The sequence below is a fragment of the Copidosoma floridanum genome, unplaced genomic scaffold, assembly GCF_036245765.1.
Source record: "Copidosoma floridanum isolate Cflo_tuat_1 unplaced genomic scaffold, Cflo_Japanese_pri ptg000006l, whole genome shotgun sequence".
Classification (NCBI taxonomy): domain Eukaryota; kingdom Metazoa; phylum Arthropoda; class Insecta; order Hymenoptera; family Encyrtidae; genus Copidosoma; species Copidosoma floridanum.
The window spans coordinates 4832882-4860261 of record NW_028321883.1 but is presented as its reverse complement, the minus strand read 5'-3'; the positions used below and the strand labels follow the sequence as shown (position 1 = coordinate 4860261).

The 27380-nt window shown below is 36.0% G+C and overlaps 2 protein-coding genes across 2 annotated transcripts in view; one reads left to right on the top strand and one right to left on the bottom strand.

Annotated features, from left to right (window-relative positions):
* Positions 1-7008: 7008 nt before the first annotated feature.
* The window catches only part of LOC106641897 (neuropeptides capa receptor), a 617109-nt gene continuing 596737 nt past the window's right edge, over positions 7009-27380 (top strand). Inside the window, exon 1 of the mRNA XM_089598482.1 lies at positions 7009-7102. The gene's annotated coding sequence lies outside the window, so the exon portion shown is untranslated. The remainder of the gene's footprint in view (positions 7103-27380) is intronic.
* Positions 25913-27163, bottom strand: LOC149375503 (uncharacterized). Its single transcript, XM_089598552.1, has one exon. It carries the CDS (start codon positions 27161-27163, stop codon positions 25913-25915), a length of 1251 nt encoding a protein of 416 aa, XP_089454678.1.

Sequence of the window (27380 nt, the reverse complement as noted above, 5' to 3'; positions counted from 1 at the left end):
TTAGAAATTTGACAGTCTATACAGAACTTGCTCCAGGCCTTAATACCGCGATGCATCGAGGGCCAGACGTATCTCTGTCTGATTATAGAGTCCGTCACCTTGGCACTTGGATGGGCAAGCATTTGGAATTATTTGTAAACGCGTCTTCGAAGAGGCTTAGGCACATAGGGACGTAAAATATTACCGGAGATATCACAGTGAATTTTATGTAGGTCCTGGCCCCATTCAATAGCCTTGAACTGAAGCGAGTGCTTTACTGGATCTTCAAGCAGCTTTACTAGTTCAGGATCAACTTTTTGAAGCTGAGCGAGCTCGAGAATATTAAACTCGACCGGAAGACGAATGAGGTCCACACAAGATAGGGCATCAGCAACTAAATCATCCGCGCCTGCCAGGTGTTTAATACAAGTCATGAATTGAGAAATAAATGTCAACTGCCTACATTGGCGAGGAGAAGTCTTCTCAGCTCGCTGTTGAAACGCGTGGATAAGAGGCTTTTGGTCCGTCAGGATGTGGAATTCTCTACCCTTAAGGAAGTATTTGAAGTACTTGATTGATTTGAAGATAGCATTCCTTATCGTACACCCCATAATTTAACTGGGCCGGCGAGAGTTTTTTTGAAAAAAATCCCAAGGGTTTCCAGACGTTACTCTGTAGCTGCTCAAGCACACCACCCATGGCCAGATTTGAAGCGTCGGTCATTAGACGAGTTTCAGCGGAAAAGGATGGGTAACATAAAAGAGCGACCTCAGCCAAATCCTACTTAATTTTTTCAAACGCTACCTCAGACTCAGGAGTCCAGATGACCTCACATTTATCATTTTTGGTTGATCCACGCAAGTATTCGTTCAGCGGAGCAAGAGTTTTAGCCGCAATAGGGTGGCAACGACGATTGGTATTAACTAGGCCCAGAAAACGGCATAATTCAATAACGGTCTTGGGCTTAGGAAAGTTGCTGACCGCTTGAACGTTGTCACGTGAGGGCTTAGAAACATCCTTGTTAATAACATGGCCTAAAAAGGCAATTTATGGTTTAAAAAACTTACATTTACTCAAGCTCAACTGTAATCCAAAATCCTTCAAACGCTCTAAGACAATGTTAAGATGCTTAGCATATTCCTCGGGGCTCGAAGAAAATATCAAAATATTATCCAGATAGACAAAGACACATTCCAAACCACTAAGGGGACGATTTATGAAGCGCTGAAATGTTTGACAAGCGTATCTCAATCCAAAGGGGACCACCAAATACTCGAACAGCCCAAAGGGGGTTATTACAGCTGTTTTGGGGACGTCTTCAGGGGCGACGGGAATTTGATAATACGCCCGGTAAAGATCCAAAGTGGAAAAAATCGATTTACCATGCAGGGTGACTGAAAAATCATGCAGGTGAGGAATCGAATACTTATCAGATTCAGTTACACTATTTAATCTGCGGAAGTCACCGCAGATAGGCCAGGATCCATCCTTCTTACTCGTTAAATGCAAAGGACTAGTCCAAGAACTACTTGAGTGTCTACAGATGCCATCCTGGACTAGTTTTTCAAATTCCGATTTAACAGCCTGGTATTAGTTAGGATTTACACGACGAGCACGCTCCGAAGCTGGGAGGCCTTTAGTAATAATGTGATGAAACACATTAGGCAAGTTCAATCTGATTGGAGGCTTCTGTCCAGTTAACTCGGGAAATTGAGACAGAAGCCTACTAACCTCATCACAAGCTACCACACTTACCAAAAAGGCAAAACCGACTTGACAAAACCCAGCGTAGACGCGTCAGAGCGGGGGTCAATTAACTTACGTCTACGAATATCAACTAGTAGTCTAAGGCTATCAAGCAGATCCGCACCGATAATAGGGTAAGGAACTGCAGCTAAACAAAACCTCCAGGTTATTGGATTATGAAAGTGGAGGTCCCAGACCAAGTCAGTATCTCCGATTAGCTCAATAGGAGTGTTATTAGCTGCTACTAGTTGAGTGGATGCAGGAGAAAAAGACTTAGCCGATTCCTTAGGCAATAATGACAGTTCTCACCCTGTATCAATTAAGAAAACTAAATTTGTCTCACGATCCTTAATGTGGAAACGTTTAGACCTATTAGCCTCAACCACTGCTCCAACATGGCGAGGTACTGTTAGTTTTCTGAGGGAGGAGACCAAGAACAAGGTTCAAAACAATGGTGAGCTTTGAGACCATACTTCTTGTGAAGACGACAAAGTTAGGAATCACCCTCCGAAGAGCCAGAACGAGGATTAGGTTTGCCACGGGACTTAGAACGGCCACTTTGGCGTTTAAATTAATCCAGATTAGTTTTAAGATCAGAAACTAGGGTAGTCAATCGCAACAAATCATTTTGTAAAGTTAGAAAAGAAGGGGCATAAACTGAAACAGCAGAAACTGCATTACTATAAGGGTCAGCTGCCTCCATGTATTTATCAGCTATTTCAGCGATTTTGATCAAATATTTAATACCCTAAATTACAATAGCAACGCGACAAGGGGCGGGAATCTGGTCGAGAAATACTATGCGAAGTATGTCATTGCTGCACTTAGTATCTAAAGCTTGCAACCTACTTAAAATTAAAGATGGTTTGCCATTCGAAGGCACTTGGCCTTTAATAAGTTGGCGCAACCTTGCTTCTGCTGAGCTACCAAAGGTGGATATTAGCCTAGTTATAATCTGATTATAAATATTGATTTTAATCCGATCATCAACTTTAAAATATCGATAGATGCAATGATGTATAACAAAACAAAAAGATCAGAACGTTACTGTTGTGTGCTGTTGGTTGTACAAATAAAAAAAAAAATTTTCTTATTAAACCATTCTTTTAATTTACAGCCTTTCTAATATTTCTGTAACTGTTAATCTTATGGAATATTCAAAATTGCTGGCTCTCTAGTTTTTAAATGACTACTTTCTAAATTTACCCAAATGCATATTACTTACTGCTGAATGTTTGCACAGACTCAATCCTGTGTTACAATTGCATAAATAATTTTTCTTAGTCCGGTGTTCATGTAGCTAGCAGAGTATGATAACTTACAATTAAATGCTTATTAAAACAACGATTAAACCATACTTCATAAGTTTATGAGAAGAACTGTATAAATAATTTTTTTTTGACGCAAAAAATTTATGTAAATAAAATATTTATTTAACAAAGTTTTGTATACTTCTATTTAAAGATTATAATAATTAGTATTTGACTTTTCGCTTCCAGCTCCAGAGGTTTCTCTTAAAACCAGTTTTTTTAAACAACGAGTCTGATTGTCTCGAATTTACTCTAAAGTGTTACGTACATGAAAACTTTCAACAAGTTTACGATCTTTTGAGAGGCCTTTTTTGCGAAAAACGTTGGTTTCTACTTTTTGAATACCTGACTTCATAATAACAACCATATTTTTAGCTCTAAAATTTGTAGTTTATTATTTCAAATTTACAATTAAAAAACATTTATTTCTCTAGCTTTGCTATGATGCAGACGTTTCAATACCACCGCTATTCAAATAGAAACTCCAGGAGATGGCGTTACTGGTTCGCGCCAAAGATAATTACCTAGCGTATATAAAAGTGACTGGCGTGGCAGTCTTTGTATAAGTTATTTTTTTTTATCTAATATGTATTTTCTATTAATCAGAGTGTGCTAATTTCTTGATCCATGGAATAAATCCCTGAAGATATTAACAATATAATCAGCATAGGCAGTAGGAAGTTGTTTTGAAACCATCGGAAGATTCAATAAAAGTGCATAGTCTTGTACTGGCCAGCTTCCATATTGCTTATATTGTATTGTGCAATATTATATTTTTTATAAGTGTTTGGTTATTTGATAATTAAATATTTATTATAACCACACCCAACTAACGTAGGTATACTCATTCCGACGATAATTGCACCACCTTTGTACACAATATCGTTCCACAGAAAAAATGTTTGTGTTCGTAATTCTATTACTTATCTGCCATATAATTTAATAGAAGTGTAACTTCTTACTTGGGTATCCAAGAACCCATTGTCCACTGATTTTTTTTTAGTTCAACTATTAGTTTTCAACTTATATACCGTGCTAAGTGAAAATAATAGTGTCTATTTTTACATCTCAAAGCCTTATAAAGACGAAACCTTAAAAAATCAGGTTTCCACATGCAATAATATTAAATTTAAATACATGATAACGTGAAGATCTTAAGAAAGTAAAATATCTTGTAGTGGAATGGATACGAAGACTAAATAGTCAAAAAGTAAATTTTTTCAAGTAACAAAATTAATGTGTAATCTCGTTTTTTATTCACATTTAATTTTACTTATTCATATTTAATAAATAAATATAATGATTTAAAAATTGTTGTTGTAGATAGAGAAGAGAAATCAATATATTAAAATAAAATTATTTCTAAAAACGGAAGACACATATTGTAAAAAAAATTTGACCGTTTCAAAATGGAATGAACATTAGAATAAACGTTACATACTATAATTATGTTCACGTATAATTTGTTTCTTTATTTTTCGGCATTTTACCTATGAAAGTATGATTGAGTTGAATAATTAGAATTTTTTAAATGTGACTTCTCTATTGAAAAACACCATATGGTTTTTCCATGTGGTAAGACTATATGGAATTTCCATATGGATTTACCATGTGAATTTTCCATATGGTTTTTGTTCCAAATATCCAAATGGTTTTTCAGTTATATCTATATGGTTTTACCATATGGAATTTCCATGTGGATGTACCATATGGATTTTCCATATGGTTTTTGTTCCAAATTTCAAAATGGTATTTCAGTTGTGTCCATATGGTTTTTGATATGATTTTTCCATGTGGTCTTACCATATGGAATTTTCACATGGATTTACTGTATGGATTTTCATATAAATTTTTTTGTTTCAAATATTTATATGGTTCTTCATTTATACCCATAAGGTTTTACCACATGATTGTACCATGTGGAAATTCTATATCGATTAACCATATGGATTTTCCATATGGTTTTGACTGGATTTTCCATTTGTTTGCCGTATTAACTGTCTGGATGATTCTATATATATTAATATACTGTTTATTCACTCGAAACCGTATGACTTCTTACTTGTAACTAAATGATTATATTACTAAAAACCCTATGATTATTTGCTCCGTAATACCATACAATCTACAATTGTACTTAAAACCATATTGTTCTGGTGTAAACCATGTTGATATCTATATAGTATGAAAATTGAGACGATGTACAGTTTTTTACTAATTAAAAAAAAAAATTTTTGTTTTATCAATACAAAAAATCTTTACCAGCTGTATTCGCTGTGTGCAGCAATCTGAAACAGCACCACCCGTATGGGAAACAGGGTCGATGCTGGATAACAGGAGTACCATAGTCTCTTATGCCCAGAGAACTTTGTAAACGATATAACTTTTCCTAAAAACATTTAATTTAGCATTTTGTTATTTAATCTTCGACTAATGCGTGTATACCATTAATTATTTTAGTATAGCTGAATGTATATAAGCCAAAGTTTATTAAAAAATTTATGTGAATAAGCTTTTGTTACGTGGGTAGAATTACTTATATGAGAGGGAAGTCGCGTGTGTCCTAATCTTGCGGGCCCAGTCCTTCCACTCTCGTGTCTCTAGCTTATCTCCCTTTCGATGCCTCGTACGAAGTCTAACCTTATTCACATTCTCTCATTTAAATAAACATTGAAAAATCTGAATAAGGATGGACTTCGTACGAGGTGTCGCTTTACTCTCTCCCTTCGCTCGTTCTTTCCCCTCACTTATCTTCCCTATTCCCCTACCTTTCGGGCCCAAACCAGCGGAGGCACACGCACGCATAGCTATATGCTATTGTGCGTAACACTTTTTTATTTCAATGCTGGGTTATAAAACAAAAAAACTCAATGCTTGAAAAATTTAATAATTATAAATATGTATGTGTAAACAGAAATTCAAAGATGTTAATGAAATTTTTTCGTAACTGCTGATTATAAACTACTCATGAAACTTACAGAAAGTTGTAAGTATGTATAGTTGTAGCCACTAGATCTTTCACATAAAGTTTAATATAAATCAGATTATTTTTAATTTCCAGCTTTGTATGTCTCATTATATTTATAGAAAAAGCTTTTTTTTAAAAATCCATTTAAAAAACATTTTACTATAAAAACTAAAAAATCTTTTTCTGGAAAATATACTTTCGTAATGATGAAAAACGTATGTTTACTAGATGGAAGCTAAATTAGCAATGTCATATTCAAATGTCTTGAGTGCATAATAGTATGTATAGATACAAAAATTAGCACAACACAGTAGAGCTGATAATACAGCATAAAAATTAAGCTGTAGTTAACACTTTTTTGCAAAACTCAAAAATAAACTACAAATTGTCAATAATAGGATATTTTAGAAAACAGTTATTACCATAGATAAAAAAGTTGTAAACTTAGCTTATTTCATTATTTACAAGGTCATTTTTTGTAAATAAAGTCCTAAGAACTTTGAAAAAATTAACTTACTCCTTAAGTTATGATTACAGCGATACACATGAAAATTATAGGGTTCTAATGAATTTTAATCGAAAGGATGGTTATAAAATAGAATTTGAAGCAGATTTATACCTTTAGCAAAAAACATTGCATAATGACAATTCAGTAAATTGGTTAGTTAAATTTTTCCATCGTGTGATTCTAGTAATAACTCTAGTAATTCAACATTAATTTCATTAAATGAAAGTATTTCAAAACCATAATATGAGAATTTCATTATTAATATTGAAAATCAGTTTAATTTTCTGTACACTTGCTGGTTATGCACAATAGATTCTTATCTTTGATAAGGAACTTCATCTACGTTCTTGAGATATGAGCTAAAAAATTTTACCTTTAACGTTATTCAAGTGTGTAATATGTATTAAAAGAAATATCTGGACCAAACATTATGCTGCTACGAGTATAAGATAGTATCAGAACAATTATTATATCGTGAGGGACAAAAAGTTTTAAAAAAAATAATTTTTTTGAATAAACTTTTGTTACAGAGTTAATATATGTGATGTTTGGCATATTTTTTAATTATGCACAGATAATAATTTGATGAACGTAAGTGATCTTACACGTATACTTAAAATCATTTCGTAATAATATCGAATGTGGCCTACAGTCCAATGAGAATTTGCTTATTCATTTTATTAGTGGTTATTAATGGTAATAAGCATCTTTTTGAGTTTTTAAATCCAAATTTTTTCAAATATTCGAAAAGTTTTGTGTGAGGAATACCACAAAGTAATAGTCATAATAAGTAAAAAAAACATGTTTAATTTCCTTACGTACCATAAAAGTTTGACTATATATAATCCTTACCGAAACTGAAACATATGGAATAATACTATTATGGAATAACATACATGCTTATGGATTCCTTTCAAAATAGTATTCAGCTATAATTTCTGCATGGTTTCTTCTAATAGCATAAGAAAGGTGATTTTAAATATGATTTCAGGATTGTCTACTACGCAAAAAAAGTTAGCTTAAACGGTACTGACAAACTAAAATTTTTTTTTTTTATGACATCTTTTTTTAATTTGACGCGAAACTGTGTACAAGCACTATTTTATAAAGTTATGCTGGAGAAAAAGTGTGAGTTTACGTAGTAGTTAAAGTTATTGTACATGCAATACCGATGAATTTTTATTTAACAAATGAGTTCTTAGAACATGCAAAAGTGGAACTATTTTATAGAATAAGCTACATATCCTAATCTACAACATTTAATATAATAATCAGCTGAGCGAAGTATCCTATATTCTCATACACACTATATACCTGTAGTTCAATTAACTGCAAGAACAAGGACTCTGCATAGAATTGAAACTTGTATCTCTGATAAAACTCATGAGAATTTTCCAAAATTGTAAGCCAAACCAGGGATTTACGGAGAAAAATACCAAGTAAGTAGAAGTTGTAGAAGGTTAGTAATCAATTTTCCTGTCTTTAATGAAAGAACAATCACATCTGTATATCAACACTGTCTAATATAACTAACAATAAGATTGAAGAATAACTAGGTGGTTGCAAGAATTTTTTACCCTTGATTTGGCTTCTGGCTGTCAGTAGGTACCCATATATTTGTAAGATTTCCCGATAAATACTTCGTCTATCCATTTTAACACTTGCAAATTAAAAGTATGCCTGTGGACCTAAGAGGATCTCCTAAAACCCTCCAAGTGTTGATGAACAAGACCTCATACGGCTTACAACCCCACTGAAAATATTCAGGTGACTTGTCATGTTATTTGTCAGGTGACATGTCAGGTTAAAAGCCGTGCCAATTTACCATATAGAAGTGTCATGTAGAATTGTCATGTGAAAGTGTCATGCGGATTTTTATAAGCTAGATTTTCGGCGATTCAAAAGTGAAAAAGTAAAACTTGTACTTCTAACTGCTTAAAAGCTGTGAGAATAGCTTACATTAATAGTAAAAAAAAGCATCAGTAAAGGGCTTTGAACATGGTCCGGATCATTGGTAGTCGAATGTCTTCACCACTGGGCCAGAATGGATTAGACATTTGGGACAGAATCTACGTCCTTATCAGGTACATCTAAAACTAATGTTTATTTTATGATTTCGTGAATAACATTTACCGCCTTAGTTACCTTATTGATAATTAACTTTTTGTAAATGTACATTTTACATTGTTTCGTGTCTCTTAATACGTTCGTCAACAGTAAATCTAGTGATTGATTTTACAACTTCTTTTTGTTCACAGATTTTACTTAAACTTTCCAGATACTTCACTTTCCAAGGGAAAAAGTCTATTTTTAAAAATGTTATAAATTTGTTATAACTGCTACAACAAAGTTGTGTATTACAATTTCCTCTTTACTACTTTAATGTGCGTATTGAATACCAACAGAAATGTATTTAAGATAATGCTTTATACAATTTCCAATTCTAGTTAAGATAACAATTTTCAAATTTTTGTTTGAATCTAATAGTTTTCGAAAAAACCTTTTTTTATGTATACGCTTACGTTGCAGAAATTTGTATAATTTATCTGAGTACTGTATAAATAAGTGAAAAATTATTTTTTTTGCTTGTATTCGATACGCACATTAAAGTATTAAAAAGGAGCAGATAGTCCACATCCTTGTTGTAGCAATTACAACAAATTCATTACACTTTTAGAAACAGACTATTTTCCTTTAGAATCGAAAGTATATGTAAAGTTTAAGTGAAATCCGTGAACGAAAAGTAGTTGTAAGATCAATTAATAAATTTACTGTTGATGAACGTATTAAGAGACACGAAACAATATAAAATGTACATTTACAAAAAGTTAATTATCAATTAGATAACTTAGGCAGTAAATGTTATTCACGAAATCATAAAATAAACATTAGTTTTAGATGTACCTGACAAGGACATAGATTCTGTCTCAAGTGTCTAATCCATTCTGGCCCAGTGGTAAAGACATTCGACTACCAATGATCCGGACAATGTTCAAAGCCCTTTACTGATGCTTTTTTTTTACTATTAATGTAAGCTATTCTCACAGCTTTTTAGCAGTTAGAAGTACAAGTTTTACTTTTTCACTTTTGAATCACCGAAAATCTAGCTTATAAAAATCCACATGACACTTTCACATGACAATTCTACATGACACTTCTATATGGTAAATTGGCACGGCTTTTGATCTGACATGTCACCTGAAAAATAACATGACAAGTCACCTAAATATTTTTAGTAGGGAAGGCATCGAATTCTTCGTGTACATAAATGACATCGCAATTTATGTAACTTAATTTGCTTCAAGAATAGTACAAAGATTAAAAAAATACTAGATCAATTGAGAACCACAGAACTAACCTTACAACCAGACAAATGCCTATTTTGTAGAAAACATGTTGCTTATCTAGGACTATCTCAGAAAAAGAAGTTAGGTCAGAACCTCAAAAAGTTTATGGGTTGGCTGATTTACTGACACTTAAAAACTTAAAAAGTATAGAACAATTTTTATGATCAACGCGACTCTGATTTTCCTTAATTAGTTAGACCCTTAAATTCATTACTAACGAAAGGTACCTCATTTCAATGATCAGAGTTATAGATATACCTACATAAACAAAGTTCAGTGGGAAGTTCCGAGCGCTCGCCCATTGCATTTTTTTTAAATGAAAAAAAGAACTTTTTTGTCCCAGCACCTCTACTAAGGCTTTAATCACGTAAAGATTTGTCTTATCGTAAGAGTATCTTATTACAAAAATAGTAAAAGAGTATCTTTTTTTTACGTCGAAAATGATTTTCAATAGGATTTTCAAATGGATTTGTAAGAAAATTTTTGTACTTTTTTATTTATAAAAAAAAATCTATGATCCTTTCCCCAACCAGTTTTTGTTTTTATGTAGTATATCAGTATACTAACAAGATTTACACTTTTGAAAGCTCTATAATTTGAGGAAAGCATATGACACACTTACAAGTACCAATTTTTCGTAACTAACAATTGGTCTTATTCGATGTACAGCGCTGTAACTCCGTCAATTGGATTCACATCCCATGAATATTTCCTAACATAACTTTCTTTTAACTATTACAACAATAAAATATACTAAAACAATAATAAGCTCTGAAGAAAAATTTTTCTGACCTCAGAAATGCCGATTTTCTGATCGAGTAATTAAAAATTTTCTTGTGTTTTGATTTCGAAATTGAAATTCATGATTCATTACTCGCCCAATTTTTATTTTTATGTAATTTATAAGCAAATTAATAAGGTATATAATTTTTAAAGCTCTAAAGGTTTAGGACATTATATAACATACATACCGATGTTTCGTAACTAACAATTGGTCTTATTAATTGAGGATGTACAGCGCTATAACTCCGTTTAGTGGATTCATATTTTATTTATATTTCCTAACATAACTACAAGTTAACTATTACAACAATGAATTACACAAAAATATTTACGAGCTCTGGGGAAAATTTTTTTCTGAGCTCAAGAACGCCCATTTTCGGATTAGGTACTGAAAAATTTTCTTATGCTTCTATTTCGCGATTGAAATATAAGATTCCTTACCCACCCAGTTTTTATTTTTATTCAATTTATAAGCAAAGTTAGAAGATATAAAATTTTAAAAACCATTAAATTTAAGGAAAATATACGACATACTTACAACTACCGACTTTTTGTAACTGACAATTAGTCTTATTTGATGTACAGCACTGTAACTCAGTTAATTGGATTCACACCCTATTTACATTTTTTGACAAAACTATAAGTTAACTCTAACAACAATAAAATGTACTAAGGTAAAGATAATAAGCTCTGAGGAAAATTTTAAGAGACCTCGGAAGCACCTATTTTCGGATCCAGTGATACAAAATTTTCTTATTTTTTTTCATTTTGCAATTAAAATATGTGATACCTTGCTCGCCCAATATTTGATTTATGTAGTTTATAAGCAAACTCACAAGGTTTATAACTTTTGAAGCTCTGAAGGTTTAGGGAAGTATGTAATTTACTACAAGTACCAATTTTTCGTAACTAACAATTGGTCTTATTCAATGTACAGCGCTATAATTCCGTTCATTGGATTCACATTCCATTTATATTTCCTAAAATAACTACATGTTAACTATTACAACTACATGTTACACAACAATATTTATGAGCTCCGAGGAAAATTTTTTCTGAGCTCAAGAATGCCGATTTTCGGATCAAGTGATAGGAAATTTTCTTATGTTTCCATTTTGCAATTGAAATATACGATTCCTTACGCACCCAGTTTTTGTTTTTATGTAGTTTATAAGTGAACTTAAAAAATGTATAATCTTAAAAACCATTAAATTTAAGGAAAGTATATGACATACTGACTACCGATTTTTCGTAATTGACAATCAGTTTCTATTGATGAACAGTGCTGTAACTAAACTGTTCGGTTTCAAATCTCTTAAATATTTTCTAACATAACTATTTATTAACTATAACAACAATTAAATATACTAAAACAATGATAAGCTCTGAGGAAAATTTTTTCTGAGCTCAGAAACGCCGATTTTCGGATCAAGTGATGGTAAATTTTTTGTATGTTTTTATCTATAAATAAAAATGTATGCCTCCTTACTGGCCAAGTTATGGTTTTTATGTAGTTTGTAAGCTAGCAAGCCAGATAAATGTATATACTTTGGAAAATCCTGCAGGTCAATGAAAGTCTATAACACACTTGCATTCACTGATCGTCCGTTACCGTCTGCGCTCAAACTCACTTAATAGGTTTTTAATTTCCATTATTTCTTTTACCATAAGTACTAGTAAACGATTATGACAATATACTTTACTATAATGATGATAAGTGCCAAGGAGAAGTTTTTTTATGTTTAGGATTGCCTATTTACAGATCAAACCATGGTGAAATTTTCACTTCAGTACCTCTTAATTTCAATATATGCTCCCTCACACGCTTATTTTTATTCTTATGGTATGTAGTATCTCTATGTAGTGGGAGTCAGCAATAAGATACACGCTTTTTATTAGAGAGATCAAATGGTTTATTACTTAACAATACACAAGGATACAGAGTGGTCATTGCGAGATGCATGCTTATGCTCCCGTGCCTGCACATACACTGGACTCGTACACGCCAACGCCACGCTCATGATCTGTGGCGCAGGCAACAGCGCTACTCTATAGTAGTTACGCTCGCACTCACATACACAACAATCCTCCCCCTTGAAAAAAAATAAGCCGCTACAAATTTAGTCTTTTTCTGCGCTTTGGCATACGTTCCGATTGTCTAAGAGGTATATTGTCAGCATGAGTCTTCGCTTGCGTAACTCTTACAGCAACTGACGGTTGTTTGATAATTTCGGCCGGTATTTCACACGAAGACGCATCTTTGCTTGTTTCATTACAAACCACAACATCATTAACAATCTGATCTGTAAGGACTCCCTGATTATTGATAACCATTTCTTTTTTACCGGAAGGATCTGTCTTGCTTAACTGTGGGACAGCTGAATGACTCAGCATACTTGGTTTGACATGGTCCAGATGTCTCTTCCACATCAGATCATTTTGAGTTTTTACCAAATAAGTGACTGGACCCAATTTGTCTACAATCTTAGCTTTTTCCCAGGAATTATTCCTGAAATCCTTGGCCACGACCCGATCGCATCATTACTGTGGAAATCGATTATTCTGTTACCGCGAAAATTTTCTTTTTGTAACAGTTGCTTCTTTTCAACTGACCTCTCTGCGCCTTTTTTTAATAGATCAAAACGCGTTGGAAATTTTCAACCGGTCTGGAGTTCGGCTGGTGAGAGACCAGTGGTTACGTGCGGAGTGGACCTATAGTGGTATAAATACTTGGATAGTGCTTCGCGCCTATTTAGTCCCTCTAACAAAAACAATTTAAATTTACTTTTGAAGGTTTTAACCGAATTTTCTGCAGCCCCGTTGCTAGCCGGATGGTAAGGTGGAGTTAAACAGTGATCGATCATATACCTGCGCAAAAACTTCCTAAATTCCTGAGAAATAAACGCTGGGCCCTTATCAATAACAATTTTTTCGGGAAGGCTCCACGCTGCAAAATACTCTTTGAACGCCTCAATAGTTGAATTAGCCGTGATATCACTCATTTCTCTCACGTCGACACATTTAGAGTGCGCATCAGTTACTATCAAATACATCTTGCCTTGAATAGGGCCTAAAAAATTAGCGTGTAAACGTAAATTTGAAGCCTGTGGCCATTCCCATACATTTAATACAGATTTAGGTGGATCATTACCATGTTTCGAACATAACTCACATTTTTTTGTAATTGCCTCAATTTCAAAATCAATGCCCGGCCACTAGACATAAGACCTGGCCAACGCTTTCATTTTCACAATGCCCATGTGACCGCCGTGTAATTCGCTCAAGACTAATGCGCGCAAGGCCCTGGGGATGACAAGCCGGTGACCCCATAACAAACAATCTCCTTCAATAGATAACTCAGATGCTCGACGCTAATATGACTCAAATTCGTCGCCAACCACGCATGGCCATCCGGTTCTGACATAGTGGCGCACAGTTTTGAGAACTAGACACTCATTCAACTCACGCAGGACATCGTCTATCGAAACGAAGCTCAAAACTTCTTGCGAATAATTTAAATACGTAAAATCTCCTTCTACAGGATTCGCTATCTTAGAATTATTTAACCTAGACAAACAGTCGGCGTGGCTATTATTTTCACCCTTAATGTGAACAATTTGATAATCATACCCTGAAGGAAAAACTTCCCACCTTTGCAAACGGCTCATTGACATATGGGGTAAACCCTTTTTCTCCCCAAATATGTGAACCAGCGGTTTGTGATCAGTTTCCAAAGTAAACTTAAACCCAAACACATACGGATAAAACTTACAAATTGCAAAAATAATAGCCAATGCCTCTCGATCAATTTGAGAATAATTTTGTTCCGCCTTAGTCAAGGTTCGCGAAGCGTAGGCTACCGGCCTTTCGCTACCATCCATCATGACGTGAGACAAAATCGCTCCAATACCCGTAGGTGATGCATCGCACGTGACCTTGATCGAAAGCTTTAGATTAAAATGAACAAGAACGTCAAAAGATGGTAAACTAGCTTTGGCTTTGATAAATGCATCCTCGCATTCTTCTGATCAGCACCAAGTTACATTTTTCTTAAGAAGATTGTATAAAAGATGAATGGTCATCGCATAATTTCTTACAAATTTAGAATAATTCACTATACCTAAAAAAGTTTGTAGCTGTTTCACGTTTTTTGGGCTAGGGATCTGCCAAATTGCATCTATTTTTTCACTCAAAACATGAATACCGTTGTCATCAACATCATAGCCCAAAAATTTAATTTAACTTTTTGAAATTAAGCATTTTAATAAATTAAGTGTAAGACCTGCTGCTTTAAGACGTGAAAGTACCTGAAATAACCGATCATCATGCTTAGCTTGATCTTTTTCCCCTATTCTGATATCGTCAAAAAATATACTAACCCCTTCAATATTACCTAACAGCCCTTCCATTTCTCTCTGGAACCAACCCGGAGCCGAGGCGATACCATAACGAACCCGCGTATATTTAAACAGTCCTTTATGAGTCGAAATGGTGGTCAACTCCTGTGACGCTGAATCCAACTCAATCTGCTGGTATGCTTGGGTTAAGTCCAACTTAGATTGAACCGCATGGCCCTGCAGGGTAGCTAACAGGTCTTGAACTCGAGGAATGGGGTACCTGTCAATTTTCATATAGGGATTAAGCGTGACCTTGAAGTCACCGCAGATCCGCACTTGACCGTTCTTTTTTAAGAAAGTCACAATGGGAGTGGCCCACTCACTGCTCTTAACTGGGACAAGAATACCCGATTCGACCAATCTATTCAATTCAGACTCAACTTTAGATCTAATAGCATACGACACTGTTCTCGGTTTACAAAAAACTGGTCTGGCATTGTTTTTCATTGCAATAGTAAATTTTTTTTACATTAAACAGTCCTAAAGATTCAGAAAATACTCCATTAAAATCTTTCAGTAACGCTCTCTCATCAATTTTATTAATCAAAACAACACCGTTAGAATCACGCTTTATTATGTCCAATGTCCATGACCAATCCAACCCAATGATAGGAGCGTTGTTGCCTGGCATCACAAACAATTCTAACGAGAGACTTTTATTTTTATATGTCACAGGCACAATAGCGAAACCAATTGGGTTCATGGTCTCTCCGGTATAACAATTAAAATGACGTGACGTTGGGTGGATTTTCATATCAATAGTAAAAAATTTACAATAAGTAGATTCGGAAATAGCCAATATGACCGAACCTGTATCAATTTAAAACGTGACTTCCTTGTTACAAACGAAAACATCTACGGTTAACCTTCTAGTATCAACATCGGAAAAAAAAACATTATCAACATCACTCACATCTTCTTCATCGCCCGATTTTTCCTCTACAAATTGATTTTTAGCTTTAACTTTAGAACTAACTTTCTTTAGCTTAACACGAGTTTGGTCACTTTTCTGTGAATTAACCTTACAAACGCGCGCTAAATGTCCTTTCTGACCGCACGCATTACAAACATACTCAACAAACCTGCACTTCAACGCCAAATGATTCGTATATCCGCCACGAACACACGCTTTACTTGTCCCCTCTGCTGAATTTGATGAACTGCCGATGCTGCTGCTGCTGCTGCCGCCTTTCTGCCACTGCTGCCACCCCTTAACGAAATTCATGGAACTGCTATCAAGAAGCATGCCTGCCGCGTCACGTGTTGCTGACTCCATTGCCAGGGCTTTTTTTACCGCTGAGTCAAATACTAAATTCTCTTCCCGCAGCAACATCTTCTTGATGCCATCGTCGCGAATGCCCCACACAAACTGGTCGCGTAGATGACTATTGACCTCGTCGCCGAAGTTGCAGTGTGTGGCCGCCTTTTTCAGATTCGAACAAAAGATACTGACTGAATCGCCGTCTCGTTGAACACACTTTTTGAACTTAAATCTTTCAGTTATTTTACTAGGTGCTGGGCGAAGGTGCCTCTTCATTAATTCAACCAATGCTGTATAACTCTTCGACGAGGGCAGGTCAGGCATGCACAAGCTCCTTATCAATGCATATCTTTTTTTACCCAACAATGTTAGAAGAACACTCACTTTCTTGGTATTATCAATGCCATTGGCAGTGAAATATAACTCTAATCGCTCAATCCATTGATCCCAGTCATCTTCGTCTTCGTCGAATGACTCGACATTTCCCAATGGACCTTTGTTTGCCATAGCTTCGTCTAATTCTGTTAACAAGTTGCGATTCTCTTGCCCTAACTTGAACACACTCTCAGTAAGAGTTTTCAAATTACTAGCTTGTTGTGCAAATTCTTTCTGACTTACATTGCACTATTCACACACATCTCTATTACCTGCCATTCACCTCGCTGCAACTCTCTACGTTGAAGAAGGAAAAAAAAAATTTTTACTTGGCGCCAAAATCACCAAGCACGTGCAAGCCACTGCCCGTTGTACTTGATCAGATCAACCCCTCAATCTTTTACCTCGTCACTAATGTAGTATCTCTATGTAGTAGGAGACAGCAATAAGATACACGCTTTTTATTAGAGAGATCAAATGGTTTATTACTTAACAATACACAAGGATACACAGTGGTAATTGCGAGATGCATGCTTATGCTCCCGTGCCTGCACATACACTGGACTCATACACGCCAACGCCACACTCATGATCTGTGGCGCAGGCAACAGCGCTACTCTATAATAGTTACGCTCGCACTCACATACACAACATGGTAGTCATGAGCTAACTCACTATGTATATAATTTTGAGAACCTTGCAGGTTAAGGAAAGTACATGACACATTTACAACCACTGATTTTTTTTTCGCTGACAGCCAAGCATTTGATGTTTAGCTCCGTCACTAAGCTAATAAGTTTTACATTCCTATTTTTTTTTCTAACATAACTACAAGTATATTTATGGAACAATGTAGAAGAAATAATTTATAAAAAAGTTTTGCATGTATTGATTGATTTTTTTTTTATAGATATTTCAATTCAAATTAAGATCATACAACAATTCAGTAAAAAATTTAATGTCACACTAACCCTTTATTAAATTATGATTCAATATATATTTTTAAAGTATTCAAGTGACAAGCATATGTAGTGTGAGGATGTTTGAATTGTATTAAAATGGCCATGGTAATATTCCTTTACACACACACACACACACACACACATATATATATATATAAAATAAGACTGGAATTTTTGCACTCATATTTTTTTAATGCAGCATGGAGTCACTTTAATATTGTATAAAGTAAAGGAATAGAATAATGTACAAACTAGGGAATACTTTAATTTTGTAATGAGGTAAAACGCCCAATACTTGGACAAAACTGAAATTTAGACCGATAGTTGGACAGTGGGAAATCAGTCATTGTAGCAAATAAAAAAGAGATATTTTAAAAAACGTAATAGATTAGTATTGCTATGATTATTATTGATGATATACTTGAATTTTTTAATAAATTTCAGCAAAATTTAATACAAGCGAATGATTCTAAATTTAACCGTAGGTGCCATAAGAGTGCGATAATTTTCCTCTGTTTTCTATGATTTTGATAATAGGTTATGCTCGTTAAAATTAATCCAATGCATTTGTATGCATACTGCATGGTATTATTTTACAACTTTTACGTTAATTTCAATGTAATCGTAGAAAAAAATGTTTATAATTTAAAATTAGCTGTCCAAGTACACCTCACGATTTCGTAGTAGTTGGGCAGACGTGGAGCTCTTGTCCAACGTCAGGTCATAGGCACAAAAACGTTGTAGCCAGTACATGGACATACAATCAAAGTTGTTTACCTTTTAACGTAGTTAATCTTTTACGCGAATTTTTTTTAACAAAAGTGTATGAAAAGTGAAGTACTTTGTCGAAAAAAAACACTGTACTAATCAATTTTGTTGTTAAGAGGTGCACCGCTCTAAGAAAATCGTTTTTTTAACATTTTGAAAAGTTAACCTCCAATTTACTGTAAATACAGATGAAGTATGGGTTCTGAAAAGAGGAAAAATGTTTTAAAAAAGATTTAAAAGAATGAAAACAAACAAAAGTGGAAGTCATACAACAAAAACAAAAAAGAAAAGTAAGAAAAATTACAATCTTATTAAAAATGAATCTTAAATTACAAAACTAAAAAAAAACAGTAAAATTGCGTTTACACTACTTTACTGATAGAACAATCGAAAAAACTAAGTGAGAACCGAGGTGAGAACTTAATTGAGTTGGATAATTCGTTTGCGATTGAAGAGATGCAGTTCCTGCAAAAGAAAATTCAAATCAAGAAGAAGTGCGATTCCTCACAAATAAAAATGTTGAAAATCAAAATACACCCTGAGGAATTCATCTTGTATTTAATAAATTATTTTTTGAAAAAAGATCAAGAACTTTATTTATGAATTTCACGCAATGAATTTGTTATTATTTATCACCTTCGTTAACCTTTTTTCGTTATAAGGTATTTATCTAAATACATACCTTAGTTTTAATAAGTACTTGCGCCTTATCATGATTTATACAACTGTAAAATTGTTTAAGTAAGTATTGTCTAAGTACTGCTTTCCAACTTGTCCAAGTACTGCAGCATTGTCCAACTTTTGGTTTTCAAGGTTGTCCAACTACTACGACAGTGGAGAATGATTGTCCAACTACTCCGATAAGTTGACATGTCTTAAAATGTACGATAACTATTATTTAAGAGCTATTTTAAAACATTTTTCGTGTGTTATATAACCCTAAGGCATCCTAATTACAAGTTAATATTTAAAAAATATGGAAGTAGGTATTGCACATTAACTTCGGAATATGAGCGTTAAAACTAGTTTCGAAAAATCTGTCCAAGTATTGGGCGTTTTACCTTGAAGAAAAAAATATTTCTAATTACGCGAGATGCTATATTTTACGGATGAAAAAAAATTTTCAGCAAATTATTTTACGTCTATTTCACTTTCTATTTAACTAGTGTATTTTTTCTTGATATTTACAATACATGATATAAAATTAGTGAGAAGCAAGTTTGATACATATGCATTCATACGTTCTACCCATATTGTATGTATTTCAAATTTTCTTAATGTGATTTTACCCATATGCACAAAAAACAAATTAAGGGGGCTTGGGCGTTTGGTGTCGTATCTATTGAGGGGCCCCTGTGGGGTATTTGTCATACAAATGATCCTTTGTAATATTTTTTTTATAATCATTTTGATTATACACATGTGTTAACAAAATAGCAATAATACGCGGAAAAGTCATTGGGAAAATCGATATTAAAAAATTTATTAGTTTTCCCGAGGTACCTTGTGTAAAGATGACGGCCCTGCCACGACAAAGCTGACAGCACTGTACTCTCTTGCTCTCATCTGCTCTTATATACCTATACTTGTGTTAGACTCAAATTTTCATGCTTGTATGTTTATGAATGTACAGCGCATGCGTACTTAAAGTAGCTGAACAAAACAATTCTCATGTTCGATGTTTTCCTCGCTATTTTCTCAAAATTTAACGTGTTGATCCTATTCTTTTTTTTAAATAATAGATTCTTTATACTTTCAAGTACATGTACCAATTTAATGTGTGGGCCCACAGCTTTTTATTGCGGTAAGGTAGTCTATTGAATTTCGGGTTCCGTTAGGTTGCGTGTTAAAATGACGAATTTTCACAAGCGATTTTCTCGAAAATAAATGTGTTGACCTACCTATATTGTTTTCCTAAAAAAATCTAGCAAACTTTATCTATATAATCTCTGAATTTCAGACCTAGCCAGCATTTAATTCAAAATCGCCCAAGCCTCCTTAATTTCGTAGTTTTCGCATTAGCCATCGATATTAAATTAATTATTTATACACTGCATATATACAGCCACGACGATGAACAAGTACCTTTAACTTTTGGAGGGAATCCAGCGTAGCTTAAAAATCACTCGCGATAATAAGTTTCACGTTCTACTCACTAGAGGGTGAACCCTCGAACAAACTGTAGGGATTGAAGTCGCTACTGTATGTAGATGTAAGCCCCAGCAGGAAGCTCCCCAGGATAAGGTGTACTACAACAAGAATTATACGTCCTGGTTGATTATGAACCGAGTGTTCATTCAAAAAGTATTATGCAGGAGAACCGCTTGGGTAGGTGGTAGAACAAGCACTGAATATCATGATGTACGCAGTTAAGTATATTGTGTCCACTAGAGATTTACTTCCGCTCATGCTAGTTACTTAAGGCTATATTCCCCACAATACTTCCCCCAAGTTATGACACTAACTTTTTAAATAAACATTCTACGTGTTAAACAATTAATGGGGGCAGTAGTAGGAATGCATGACTTTTGCATTGTGTAATCACAGTCGAACAGTCTATCGATTAATTACGTTTTTATAAAACATAAAGCTTTTACACAACTTAAGTTGTAAATTTATAAATGTATACAAGCGCTACAGAGATAAATCTTGTTAAACGTTAACAATACGTTTTGTCCTATCAATATAAAAAAATTTGTTTTTATCAGTGTTAAACACTACTGTCTCTGTAGAACTGTTAACAACTTTTTCATTTGAATACGTCTTAAGAATGTGACGGACTTCCGGAGCCTGTTTAGACAGTGGAAAGGCCTCTAAAAGTGGTGGAGGCTATAGGTCTTCCGGAACAAAGTGAGCTGATTTTAGCAATTCGGTCGAAGCTGTCTTTGGAGAACCGTTTACATTGATTTTATAACTTTGGCCCGAAATACGCTCAAGGACCTCATGAGGGCTAGAGTACGGTCGTTCGAGCATCCTCTTTGAAAGCGGAGCCTTTAGAAAAATATGCGTGCAGGTGCGCAAATCTTTTAAGAAGAATACACGTAACTTCTGACGACATGCGTCACAGGAATGGGTTCAACCTTTTGTAAGTGTACACGAAACTCCTCCAAGAAATACTGAGGGTTCGGCTTAAAATCATCAGGGAGACAACTTACCTGGCACCCTAAGTGAGGTACTATACAAAAAATCGGCAGGCGAAGCCCCAAAATGAAGACGCACAGCTGTCCGCAAACTAAACATAACAGTAGACAGCTGCTTAAGCCAGTTTTCATTATTATGGCGCACCAAAGCTTTTTTTAAGTCTCAATGCCAACGCTCGATCATACCGTTTGCAGCAGAATGATACGCTACCATCCGGATCCGCTATACGCCCAGGAGATTCAGAAGGCCCTGGTTAGTCATAAGGGTGCAAGGAGTACCAAAACAAGCGATCCAGTTATCGACGAAAGCTCGCGCTATAGTAGTGGCTGAAATCTCCCTAAGCGGTACAGCCTCCAGCCAACGAAAAAACCTATCAATCATCGTAAGGATATACGAATAACCCTCGCAGCTGCGCAGTGAACTAACAATATCCATATGTATATGTGTAAAGTGACCATCCAGAGCGAAAAAGGTACAGGGATCATTTTAAACATGCCAGCCAACCTTTGAAGCTTGGCAATCGACACAGGTCTTACACCAAGCCCTGATGTTGATATGCATCCTAGGCCAAACATACCTCTGTCTGATGATGTTATCAGTAACTTTGGCTCCAGGATGTGCAGGATCATGAAAAAGTTCGAATACTAGTCTACGAAGAAGCTAGGTGACATACGGACGAAGAACGCTTCCCGAAACATCGTAAAACACCTTATAATGGTCTTGACCCCGCTCAATGCTCTTGATAACTAGCAAGTGCTTACTCAAATCCTCCAACAACTTGGCTAACTTGGGATCCACCTTCTGAAGTTGAGCCAACTCAAGTAAGTTAAACTCCACAGGCAGACGTATCAAATAAATACGCGAAAAAGCATCAGCGACCGAGCTCTCAATACCGGAAATATGCTGAATAGATGTAGTAAATTGTGAGATAAACGGAAGATGCCTGCACTGACGAAGTTAAGCATTGTCAGCGCGTTGCTTGAAGGCGTGAACAAGGAGATTATGGTCTGTAAGAATATGAAAATTTATTGTCTCTAAGAAACACCTAAAATATTTGGTTGCCTCATAAGCAGCTATGAGCTCTCAATCGTAAGTGCTGTACTGGGTGTGCGCCGGTGTAAACCTCCATGAAAAGAAGCCCAAAGGTCTCCAGCACCCGCACTGACGCTGCTCGCGACAATAGTTCCCATCGCTAGATCCAACGCGTCCGTAAACAGACGGGTTTCGGCTCCAATAGCGGGGTGGCTCAAGAGAACAATACTAGCCAAATCTCTCTTAGCCATTTCAAATGCAGCGTCCACTTCCGGCGTCCACGCGATCTCACGTCTACCATTCTTTACCGAACCACGAATACACTCATTCAGCGGGGTATGCGTCTCAGCCACGTGGGGAATGCCGCGCTGATAAGCGTTAACGATTCCCAAGAACCGATGCAGCTGGACCACAGTCTTTGGTTTCGAGAAACTTGAAACCGCTTGAACGCTCTCAGCTGAAGATTTGGAACCGTCTTCTTTGATGATATCGACGGTTGGGTAAAAGACAGAGCCAACTCAGATACTTGGTGAAAAAGGAGCCAACTCGAAATTTGGGTTGAAAAAGGAGCCAACTCAGGTTCGGGTTGAAGAAGCAGCCAACTCGGGAGTAATTTTTTTTCATCAAGTTTTGTCGTGGTAGCACTGAAATTCACAATATAGGTATACCTATATAAACGAACAAAGATTTTTCATTAATCCAATGGTTCAGAAAAATAATTTATGTTATTGTAATAGAGTGTACTGTGTTTATTAAGATATGTGCTTTTTATACGTTATTTTTTTTATCTGTTCTTATGTTTGCCTCTCAAATCTGATTTAATAATACCATGGTCATCCTTTATTTTATTTTCAAAATTGTTCAAATCATATCGTGCTAAACATCTATAACAAACATAAAAAATGTAAAGCAAAAGTATTGCAAGTAAGAGAAATTAAAATTACTCCAGATTCTACAATTTACTTTACATACGATTTTGATGAACGATTCCAAACTACGTCTCTGAATTCAGACACACTTGTAAATCATGCACTAAACAAAGCATACAATACAAAAATTCAATTAAATAATAAAAAAAAAGATCTTAGAGATATGTGCCAGAGTGGTGTCATCCCACAAGAATATCACAGTTTTTTATGAAAATATTATGAAGTAGCGTGCCGCATTGACATACGTTTAGTGTATTAATAGTAGAGAAAAATTAAAGATTACAATAACTGTTTATGCTACAGTTCACAAAAAAAAAAAAACACTTGTATAGTTAACACAAGTTTTTTTTTTATTCAACACGACATTTAAAAATAAAAAAGTATTGAACAATTTTTGGAAGAACATTTAAAATGATTTACATCCATAGTCTGATCATAGAATTTACGTCTAATCGCAGCAGACTTGTAAAGTACATAATTTAATGAGTGTAGTACACTCTATTACAATAACATAAATTATTTTTCTGAACCATTGGATTAATAAAAAATCTTTGTTCGTTTAAATAGGTATACCTATATTGTGAATTTCAGTGCTACCACGACAAAACTTAATGAAAAAAAATTACTCCCGAGTTGGCTGCTTCTTCAACCTGAACCTGAGTTGGCTCCTTTTTCAACCCAAATTTCGAATTGGCTCCTTTTTCACCAAGTATCTGAGTTGGCTCTGTCTTTTACCTAACCGTCGATATATCCCAAAAAACTGACTGTACGTATATGTGAGGGTCTCTTCGCAGTTGAAGAGGCCTCGTGTTCAATAAGGGAATTTACGTTAACTCAATAATAATAATCGAACTGAATTATTTGAATTTTCTCAAATGTACTAAAATATCTACATTAAATATAATAAAGGACAGGATGGATCTGGTCGGGTAAATACTAAATAAGTAAATAGAATTGTGGGAAAAAGCTGAGAAGCATAAAAAATCCAATTTATTAGAAAAAAGCGGACAAATTAAATCAACTGTAATGTAAGTAAAACAAAAAATAATGGAGGTGTAAGCAGCGTGTGTATGCGTGTGTAGAAAGATTAGAGAGACGGTCAGTAGAAGTAGAGTACGAATGGGTCGGCACGTGGTGCTAAGTCTGAGAGACTGGGAAGACGGAGATGTCGATTCCGCGTGTTACTCGAGCTGGTGGACGTCCAAGGAGGTAGGTAAGAGTGGAGAGAAGCTCTCACACTCTACGGACCGGCTGGCCAAGCGCGGTCGCACAATTAAGGGCGACGATGATGACGTGCCCGGTCGGTGGTATTCACGGCGAAGTGAAGTCGCCGGACACACGTGTGTGGCGCAATCCACGGCACGTGGCGAGCCCGCACTTACGAGCAATTTACGCGTGTTCCACGTACACGACAAAACTATTATTCGCGATTAAAAATGTTGTTCACAGATTGAATGTTTAACATTAACCCAAAAACGGAATCGATGGTACAAACAAGTAAAAGTACTGATCTCACCAAGTGGCAACGGCAGAGGACTGTCGTCAGCGAGGAGCGAGAACAGAATGAACGAATGCGCGCGGCACTTTCCTGAAGATTCGGTAGCTCTCCCGCATTATCCTTTTCTCTCTCCTCCCGGTCCGAAAGCACACCAATTAGCAAACGATTTGTAATAGACACGCCCGTGCCCGTGTACAGGATTTTTCCGATGTGAGCCGAACGGAGTGTGCACGATCAAGAGAGACTAGCGTATACCTAAATCGGTTTGAGACGGAACACGCTCCCCCTGTTGCGAGGAAATGTGAGCAAAATGACAGATAGATAGAGCTGATGTGTCTGAGCGTGATGTAAAGTTTACAATGAAATTTGTGTGACTATGTTTCTATTGGTTATGGACAGAGTTGTGTAATATTTTGTGAGTATTCTCCTTGAGCGGTTTTGATTGATGCAACTCGGGTGATTCCGTCGCTCCCAGGATGAACCTTGAGGACTACTCCCAGCAGCCACCTTCTTCAGAAATCTTAACGCGCTCGCGAGATAAAGCGCCACACGGATAGACGGTTTGCTGGAACAGAAAGAAGATTATCCTCGGGCAGCATCGTGAGAGGGCGACCAATTAAAAAATGAGCAGGTGTAAGCGCGGAGGGGTCATTTGGATTGGTAGAAAGAGTGCAAAGGGGCCTGAAATTTAAAATACTCCCGACTTCTATGGCGAAGGTGTTAAGCGCTTCAAAAGTCAAAGGTTTTCCACCGATTACGCGTTTAAAATGATGCTTGAATGATTTTACCGCCGTTTCCCATATGCCCCCGAAATGGGGCGATAATGGTGGATTGAAATGCCACTAAATGTTTTTTCGTACGGCTTGATGGTGGATTTCGTCGCGAAAATTTTCAGAATCAAACATAGCTTACAGCTTCCGTAGCTGATTATTCGCACCTAAAAAATTAGTCCCATTGTCGGAGTATACGTGAGAGGGAATTCCACGGCGCCCGCAAAAACGCCTGATTGCGCCCAGAAACTCGTCGGTCGTCATATCGCTAACTATTTCTATGTGTACCGCCTTCGTCGTCATGCAGACAAACACACATCCATACGCCTTGATTTTATTCCGATTACAAAACTTTTTCTCTTTGATATAAAGTGGGCCGAAATAATCCACACCAACATTATCAAAGGTTGCCGCTTGGTTAACTCGCGATTTCGGTAAATCACCCATTTTTGCCTGCAGTGGAATGGTTTTGTGTGGGATACAAGTGACGCAGTTTCGGACGATTTTTCGGACTTGGGATTTTCCGTCCAATAACCAAAAACGCTGCCGTATATTAGATAAAGTGGTTTGAATGCCAGTGTGGTGATTATCACGGTGGATTTCAGTAATAATAAGTTTCGAAACGTGATGATATGACGGTAAAAGTATAGGGTATTTCTGTTGCTTGGGAATATTCGCGTTGTGCAATCGACCACCGACGAGTATTAGACCATGTTCGTCTAAAAACGGATTCAACGTGGCCAATTTAGTATTTTCGCCACCGGTCCCCGATATGCGCTTTATCTCTTGGCTAAACTGCTTATGCTGAATTAAAGAGAGTATTTTTCGTTCGGTTTTTGTTCTTTTGCGCGTACTGATTTCCCTTTCGGTATAACGACTGAGGCACAAACGTGACGGACGCAAACGTAAACAATAGGAAATTGAATCAAGCAAAGTGGAATAAGATGAAAAACGATTAAACAAAGTGCAAATAACGGGCTGTAAAATAAGGCAAAGATTTTTTCGCAATCCGGGCAGTTCAGAGACCATAATTTCTTTACTCGCGGGCCAAGTGTCAACGGCCCTTCTCAGCCAAACGGGTCCCGAAAACCAATTGGCATTCCGCAAAAATTCTGCTGGAAACTGCCCTCTCGATAACGCATCAGCCGGATTATCCTTTCCGCTTATGTGTCGCCATTCTACATTATTACTGAGGGCTTGAATTTCGGCAACGCGATTCCCTTCGAATACTTGAAGCGCTTGAGGGGATTTTTTGAGCCACTGCAGCACGATCATTGAATCCGACCAAAAAACTACCTGATCTACCGGCAGATTCAGTATCGCATGTGACTCCTGGTACAGGCGCGCTAAGGTCAAAGCGCTGCATAACTCGAGGCACGGAATTGTCATAGCTTTGAGGGGTGCTACTCGGTATTTTGAACAAACTAATCTAACAAGTACGCGGCTGCTACTATCGCTTGATCGCACATATAAACATGCCCCGTACCCCGCCTTACTCGCGTCGGAAAAATCATGGATTTGTATATGCGTTGGGTTGCTTATTATCACTCGTCACTCGATGGACAATTCGCGCAGGCAACCGATTTGACTCGCAAGCAAGTTCCAT